Source organism: Elephas maximus, chromosome 4, assembly GCF_024166365.1.
Source record: "Elephas maximus indicus isolate mEleMax1 chromosome 4, mEleMax1 primary haplotype, whole genome shotgun sequence".
Taxonomy (NCBI): domain Eukaryota; kingdom Metazoa; phylum Chordata; class Mammalia; order Proboscidea; family Elephantidae; genus Elephas; species Elephas maximus.
Window position 1 is genome coordinate 104,296,388 of NC_064822.1, and position 8,316 is coordinate 104,304,703.

Sequence of the window (8,316 nt, forward strand, 5' to 3'; positions counted from 1 at the left end):
GGTGGGTAGAGAAGAGGTGTTCTTTGTTGGAGGTGCTAGGGAACAGTGGAGGCAATCAGATAATGAATGGGTCACTCTGCCATCCACAGAAAGGGCCTCAAGACAGCTTTTTCCTCATTATCAGTGACCAGAGGACACAGAGAAAGAAACCAAGAAAAAACAAGCCGACTTCTTTATATGTATTGTATTTTTCATTAATAAATAGGTTTTCTTCTTTAAACACAGAACATATAACAGATTGAAACACTCCCCCCTCCCCCCATCCAAAGACAAGAGTCTATAAAACAAATGCCAGCTGTACTGCCCTAGGGGCAGAAAAAAGTCTGGTGGCCCCCACCCAGCCCTGCCCCTGCAGCACCACCACCCCCACACTCCTCAAGAGAAGGGGGTCTGGGGCTTCTCCCTTGGACCCTGGGGACTTAGGTGAGAAGCATGTGAATGTATGATGTCACCTCTCCACGAGGCATGGGCTATGCAAAGATGAGGCTTCCTTCTTATTGGCTCTGACCAGCTCCTGCCCTTCTGATTTGTTATGAAGCACCTGAGCTAAGCTCCCAAGGGAGCTGCCTCTTGGCTTCTTCACTCTCCACTCCTCTGCCACTTCCTCAGAGGGGAAGGGAAGGGCTCAGGGACCCCTTCCATCCCCTGGCCTGTATGGAAACACTGTGTGGAAGAGGCATGATGCTGAAGGTGAGACTCCTGTAAGGCCCCCAAGCCCCCATTCCCCCACACCTTCCCTTCCTTTGGAGCGGGGGACACCAGGGCAGTTGCCCCCTCCACAACTTAGTGCCTGGCTTGGGGTGTGATGGTTCTCTCGGTGTCAGGTCCTCATGCCGGGCCTGGCTCCTTCCTTGTCACATTCCTGTCTCCTTCCAAGCCCTCACCATGGCCGTCTGAAAAACTCATGTCCAATGTCCTAAATTGTCTCATCCTCCCTGTCTCCCCGTGCCTCTACTCCCCAAGGGAGGAAGCGGGAGGTTGTCTCCCCCCTCCAATCCCCTCTTCACATAATGGAACAACTTTTGGCCTTTTCCTTCTTGAAGGTAGAAGAGATGAGTTCAGAGCGACTGGGGAGGTGTAGCAGTCGCTTGGAGAGGCTTCGGACAGGGCTCTTTGGAGGCACTGGGCTGGCCTTGTTCAGACACACCATGGATGCCGTCCGAAAGATGCTGTGGACACTTTTTTCTGAGGTGAAAGCTGAGCCTTCCAGGTAGATTTCTGCACCCAGTTGCTTGGCTATTGCACAGCCCTGTAGGAGGGGGTGAGGTCATTAGCACAGTGGTCTAAAATGCCTCAGCAGCTCTGCCTTCTGTGGCTAGTGCCACTCCCCAGGGCACGTCTGATGGGAACAAATAGACAGTCTCCCACCCCCACCCTTGGCAGATTATTTTTTTGAAGGCAAAACCTGACTACACATTAGAATCACCTGCAATACCTTTAAAACCATGGATAGTTGTTGTACTGGCGATGTTTTGGTGTGTATATTTTCACCACAATGGACCAAAAAAAACATACGGATGCCAGACCAAGTAAATCAGAATTTCTGTGGGTAGGGCCTAGGCATTAGTATTTTTAAGAGCTCCCCAGATGATTCTAATGTGAAACATTAGTCTAAAATAAAGGATCCTTACACTTCCATGTGCAGAAGAAATTATCCAGGGATCTCATTTAAAATGCAGATTACCATATCCTTCTATCCGAGTGAGTCTATAGGTATGGCGCCAAAAATTTCAAATTCTAACAAGCACCCTGAGTGATTCTGATGAATAGAACACAATCTGAGAAACAGGAATGGCTCACCTGCAACCTATAGCATATATCCAGGTAAACAGGTACCCACACCACATCAATCCAAGTGACTAGTTTGCTGATTAGAAATGGCCCCCCATAATGCCAAGCCTTGGTGGCGAGTGGTTAAAGTACTCAGCTGTTAATCAAAAAGTCAGCGGTTTGAAACCACCAGCCACTCCGTGGGAGAAGGATGTAGCAGCTGCTTCCGTAAAGATTTACAGCCTTGGAAACCCTACGAGGCAGTTCTGCTCTGTCCTATAGGGTCATTATGAGTTGGAGCTGACTCGATGGCAGTGGGTTTTTTGTTGTCGTTATAGTGGGAGAATTTGAGTGAGGGCCACATTTCAAGCCCTCTGCCTTCTTCAAGCCCTCTCCTGTCCCCACGGGCACACAGACCTGCTCGTAGGAGATGGGTGCTTGCTTCTGGTGTGACAGCTCCATCAGAGTGCTCAGGTCTGTTCGTAGGTCTGTTTTGCAGCCAATAAGCAACACACGGGTGCTAGGACAATAATCTAGGATTTCCGTCTTCCACTAAGGGGCCCAAGCAGGGCAGAAGGGAAAAGGGGAAGGAGGACGGAAAAGGAGTCAGTGGCAGACACCTGGAGAAGCATAGTAGGCAACATCACACCATCCTGCTTATCACTAGGCCAGTCCTCCCTCTGAGTCACAGCATTACCACTGCACTAATTACATCATCCTCCTGCCCAGGAATCCCGTGGGACCATTTTAGTGCTGACCCAGGAGCCTGTCCCTCAGTCACCAGAGAGATCACATGATCAGTTCTTCCCTCACCCTGCCAGGCACGAGGAACATGGACCTGACACCTCAACCCAGCCAGAGGGCCTCGCAAGTCCAGAATGCCAGCAGGGAACCAACCAGTCTCCTCCCAAGGGAAGAAGATAATCCTAGGGTCTTCTGGGAAACTGGCTGGTTCCATTGGGTATCCTAGGATTCTTCAGTACAGTACAGATGGGTCTTGCCACACCAACCCAGGCATTTCCTACTAGCAGTTCAGCTCCGGCCTTGACTAGCTTGCCCAGTCTCAGTGGACCTGGAATTAAGGTCCACAGAAGCTGCCTCCAAAAGGCCCCCATCCCTGATCCTCCAACCATATCACCAAAGGGTTCTCTGACTCTCAACCTTTGGCTTCCTGAGCCTTCAACACTGCCCTTCTTTGCTGGGCCTCTGGCAAAATACAGGATAGTAAAAGAGCACTAGCCTGAGGGGTGGTGGGGACAGGAGACCTGGGTTCTAGTCTCAGAGTTGTAGCTAATGGCCTTGGGCAAATCTCTTCCTTCCCTGGCCTCAGTTTCTTCATGTTACACAAGAGGGAATTCAATGGCAAGGTCCTCAAGAGTTTTTCTTGTTCCAGTGCTGGGCTAAAGGTTGTAGAGTTTATCCAGCCTTACCTTCTTGAGTGCGCTGTCCACTGTCTCAGGTCGGCTGATATCAAAGCACAGTAATACTGCATCAGAGTCACTGTAGCAGAGTGGACGGACATTGTCATAGTAGGGAGATCCTGTGGGAGGAGGAGAGAGCCAAAGGTGAGCCTATACCCAGAGAGCCCTGGGAATACCATTCTTAGTCCCTTATACAAACTGGCCACACCCATCTCCCAGGGGAAATGTATTGCAGCCTGTAGATTTGGGACTGATTACCAGCCAGAGGCAGCTCAAGAATATTAGCTTCCTTAGTCCTGAGGATGGAAACCCTGGTGGCGTAGTGGCTAAGTGCTACAGCTGCTAACCAAAGGGTTGGCGGGTTCAAATCCACCAGATGCTCCTTGGAAACTCTATGGGGCAGTTCTACCCTGTCCTACAGGGTCACTATGAGTCGGAATCGGCTCGACGGCACTGGGTTTGGTTTGGTTTTGGTAGTCCTGAGAAAGAGAAAAGAGGCAAAAGGGTGGAGGAGGCCTGTAATGTGATCTTGTCTGGGTCTCCAACAGTGGGCTTAAATCTAAGGTCTGCTAGTTTTCTGAGTCCCAGAAGAAGATGCTCCCAACTGGGGAGACCAGAGCTTGTCTAAGGTCTCCTCTTTCCTAGAGTCAGCCTGCTCTAGACTCTGAGTCTAACCTCTGCTCCTATTTGCTGTTCCAGGGTCTCCCCAGTAAAGAAACAAACCTGCCTGTTATATAACTGGCTGCCCTGCTTCTCTGCCATGGGGTCAGACCTCCAGACGGTTGGCAGAGGAGGGAAGAAAATCAAGAATTCAGTGACCCATTCCTCCGCTCACCCAAATCCACTTACACTGAAAAGGGCCAAAGGAAAGCTGGAGCCTCTACCCTCTAGCATCTCAGGAGGGCAATCCCAAAGACAGCAGCACCAAACGCCAGGGATTTAGAGGCCAGAGAAAGGGTCTTCGGTTAGGAGGGAGTGGGCAGTGCCACCCCAGGTGGTCCGATCTGGGAGAATGCTAGGGGCTGAGCCTGCCCCCCTCCACCCTGGGGAAGGAATAGTAGCGGATTTGGAACCCAGACAATCCGTGCTCAGAATAGCAAGCAGCCCCTCTCCCTGCACCACAATCGCCATGGAAACTGGGGGGAATCCAAGCTGGGGAGGGGTGTTGGTTGTAAAAAAAAAAAAAAAAAAGGGAGTAAAGGGGAATTGGGCTGGCTGCCTGCTCCTTCAGCAATCCGCCCCCATCTCTTTCTGAGGTGGGGTCTTATCACCGCAGCACTGAGCACTGCAGCATTGCAGGAGGGGGAGAAGGGCCTCCATTTTGGCTCCAAGCAATCCCCCTCCCCTAGGACCAGCACATGAATAATGGGAACAGGTATTTGCCCCAATATTGGGAAGCCCCATCCCGCAGACCTCTGCCACTTCCTCCTTCCTTACCGGCACCGAATTTGAAAAAGGGAGTTTGTTTGAAGATGACTCCCAGCCTTCATCCTTTCGGAAATTGGTGGGTGGGGGGAGGGTGCACCACGGGGAATAAGACCATCCTTACTGGTTTCCCATGATTAGGATTGGAATTGAAGGGCTGCATTCTGACGGCAGAAGGAGGGGGAAGCAGCAGGGGCTTTGTGGAGGGGGGGGTGGTGGTGAAAGGAGCTGCAGTAAGATTTGGTAAAGACAGGGAGGCGGGCAGGGTACAGCAGAGGAAAGCCACACATCATGCAGCCCAGCCGCATTCTCCAGCGATCCAGCCAGAATAGCACAGTTCAGGCTAACCAGAACCCTGCCCCCCACCCCTGGAACTGCGAATGAGGAAAGCGTAGCATACCGGGCTCAGGAATTTTTATTTTGTTTTGGGAGGCGGAGGTTTGAGGAGGAATGGGAGCAAGTGAAAGTCTTATTTTTTCTCTACCCATCCCCTACCCCCAATCTTTTCAGACCTCAAAACTGGATCATGGGAACAACAGCTCTTTGGAGGAGTGGGGCAGCATATTTACTATATGAAGCAGGAAGCCCCAGATTCTCTTTAAATTCAGCCTGAACATGCATTTTGAGGGAGGAGTGGATTTTCTTTCCTTTCTCCTATTCCCTGCCTTAATCCTTAATTAGGACTCTGAGCCCCGTCTATTAAAAAGGACTGGGATAAAGAGATAGTGGAAGGGGGTCAGAATCAAAGCAAAGAATAAGCTGGCACTGAGGGTTTGGAGCTCAGAAGCTGGAAAAACATTTCCCTCCACATTCCAGAAAGAGAGAGCATCTTCTCCTCTACCCAGTACAGGGAAAACCATCAGCGCCATCCCCTCACCCCAGCGGCTACTGCCACTATCCACACTGTGGCTATGCCCTATATTGAGCCATCTCCCCCACCCTCGGAAGCATCGAAGCATCGATGATGCATCCCTTCGTCCCTGAGCCGCAGCGGTATGACGAGTGGAGCGGAGCTGCGGCAGGCAGGCAGACAGCAGTGGCCCGAGATGGAATGCAGGAGAGAAAACAACAGAGCCTGAGCGGTATTTCCCCCAAAGCAGGCTCCTCTCCTGCCCCAACCACAACTGCCTCCCACAGCACTGGCTCCTGCCTCTCATTTGGTTTTGCACTAGGGCAGGGTGTGTGTGTGTGTGTGTGTGTGTGTGCTGGATGGCAGGCAGTCGGGAATGGAGAAGCCCTGTCTGACCACCCCCAGTAGTTCAAGGGTCCATTCACCTCACCATCTTAGCACTCTGAAGGATGGAGCGAGACCCAGAGAAGCGAGTGGTTTCTGGGGCTCATTTCCTGTGCACTTCTGGACCGTCTAACTGAGTTGACCATCTACTCCCCCTCACCCCAACAACCATGGAATCTTCAGGTCCCCTTGCTTCAAATTCCTGGCAAGCAGCACACTCCAGGAGGAAACAAGTTCTAGAAGATAGCAGCTGCAGCAGACTGGTGGAGGTGGGAAGGAGGGGGCATTTGGGGCCAGCAATCTTACCTGAGGTGTCCCAGAGACTGAGCTCCACTCTCTGTTCCTCTGTCTCCAAGCAGGCTGTGTAATTTTCAAACACGGTGGGCACATACGTCTGTGAGGAGAGAGGAACTGTTGTCACCCTGGGCGCCCCTACCCCCGTAACCCTCAGGTTAGCGCTAGCTGCACAAGAAACCAGTCAGCCTAGTGAGACACTCAAGTGGCAGGAGATAAGGGGCCAGAGGAGGGAATACATGGGACAGACAGGAGGACAGGGTGTGTAGAGGCACAGGTACTTGCTCCAAGTGAGAAATGTAAATGGTCACCTCCACCACCCTAACCAGGCAACAAACCCTCTATATCCTAGATGGTCAGAGACACTCGCACATGCACAGATTCCTCTCACCACCCAATTTGTTTCCCAATTTTAGAGCCAAAATCCCATGCTAGCTCTTTATTTTCTCCCACAAGCCCCTCAGGCCAGGAGAACAGCAGAAAGGGGCAGCAGTAGTCTGCCTGGGGACAGGTCCACAGAACCTTTGAGGGTGCGGTGAGATGAGGGACAGGTATTACATCAAGAAGAAACCCCAGACCCAAATGCCTCCAGTTCCCCTCCGGAGAGCAGACTCCAGGGACGAAGGGAGGTAGGGGGGGATTTGATCACGGCCTGTGGGTGAAGAGGTGAGGAAGAGCCAGTGGGGCGGCAAAAGTGGGACAGGTCTCAGGGGAAGCCAAGGCAGGTCAGTCCTACAGCCAGAAAGCAGCTGAGGCTGAGGCAGAAAGCCGAGCCTGGGGTCGGGGCGGGGGGCGGGGGGCGGGTAGGCAGCTCCCCTGGGCAGGTGGGAATCTACCCCCAAGCAGGCAGGCAAGCAGGGCAACTAGCAGGTCAGCGGTCGGGCAGGCGGCTCACCTCGGGATAGCAGTCCTTAGCTAACACCTGTAACATTGCCGTCTTCCCACACTGCACATCCCCCACCAGAACGAGCTTACATCTGGCCACGACTGGTTGGGGCGCCCGTCTCTCCTTCATGGTTGCAGCCTCCACGGGACTTAGACTCGGGTTCTGAGACAAGACGGCTGCGCCAGGTGCGCCTCCGCGTGTAAACCCAGCCGGTTTCCTGCTGCTCTCCGACTGAGAAAGAGGCAGGCACAGCCACTTTATATTCTTGGTTGAGCCAATCACAAGAGGACGCGGACTCTGTCACAGCCAATCCCTGAGGTGGAATCCCCTCCAACAGCCAATGGTAGGAGGATCTGAGTCAGGGCCCTCTACCTCCCTTCCCTTTCTCTTAAAGGCGAACCGTTGCCTCCCTTGAAAGGGGATTCCCACGCTGCTTTCCATTTGTATTAGGGAGGGGGAGGGACGTGAGCAAAATTCCAGTGCCCACCAATTTGTGTCAAAAACAACAAGCTAGCCATGGAAACAGAAAGTGAGGTGGAGCTGGAGTTGTAGGGACTGTCCAGGAGAAGAGTAAGACCTACAAAAATAGACAAGTGGCACCCTGGGGTGAGCGGGTGGGCGTTGTGATAGGATAGCCCCAGAAATCTCTGACCCCTTTGTTCCATTTAATCCCCATCCAAACTAGTTTCCCCATCTGGCTCCCCGCCCCCCACCCCAGTATCAGCTCCAGTCCTACCACCTTTGAAGCCAAAATCTCTTTCTCAGGAATCACCTTCGCTCCCCTCAAAAAAAAAAAAAAAAAAAAGCCTTCTAGCGGTCACCTGGAAAAACCCTCACAGCTTCTCACCCAGAGGTGGCCAGAGAGAAAGCAGTGAGGCAGTCTGGCAGGCAGGGACAGAAGAGGAGAACAAAACAAAGTCTGTCTGTTGGACCAGGAAGGCTCTCACTCCATGTCTGGCAGGAGCTCCTTAGGGGTGTTTGTTCCGCTGCCTGGGTTCAGCTTCCTGGATCAATCAGGCACAAGTCCGCTTCCAGGTGGACACCTACTGACATTGATGCACTAATGTGTGTGTCACCTGGTTAAAGTCCAGACTGGAAGACTGAGCCTGGGACTAGAAAGTTAGAGGACAACCTAATTTGAGATGAGATTTGTAACTGCATACCAGCCCTGCCTTTCAGAACCCGTGCTATTAGAATAGGGAGCTTCTCTATTAGATAAAACTCTGGGGTGTACACAGCTGGGACAAACCACTGATTATCCAGCAACAGAGACAGTCCAAATAAGG

At 52.2% G+C, this 8,316-nt stretch overlaps 1 protein-coding gene across 2 annotated transcripts; it reads right to left on the minus strand.

Moving 5' to 3' along the window:
• Positions 1 to 351: 351 nt before the first annotated feature.
• Positions 352 to 7,273, minus strand: RND1 (Rho family GTPase 1). Of its 2 annotated transcripts, XM_049883017.1 has the most exons (5): positions 7,040 to 7,273; positions 6,157 to 6,244; positions 3,201 to 3,310; positions 2,188 to 2,322; positions 352 to 1,249 (listed from the first exon to the last, which is right to left on the minus strand). In XM_049883017.1, exons 1-5 carry the CDS (start codon positions 7,157 to 7,159, stop codon positions 1,004 to 1,006), a joined length of 699 nt encoding a protein of 232 aa, XP_049738974.1. In that variant the 5' UTR covers positions 7,160 to 7,273; the 3' UTR covers positions 352 to 1,003. The 2 variants fall into 2 exon arrangements, with proteins under 2 accessions (XP_049738974.1, XP_049738975.1); XM_049883018.1 differs by lacking the exon at positions 2,188 to 2,322.
• Positions 7,274 to 8,316: the final 1,043 nt, after the last annotated feature.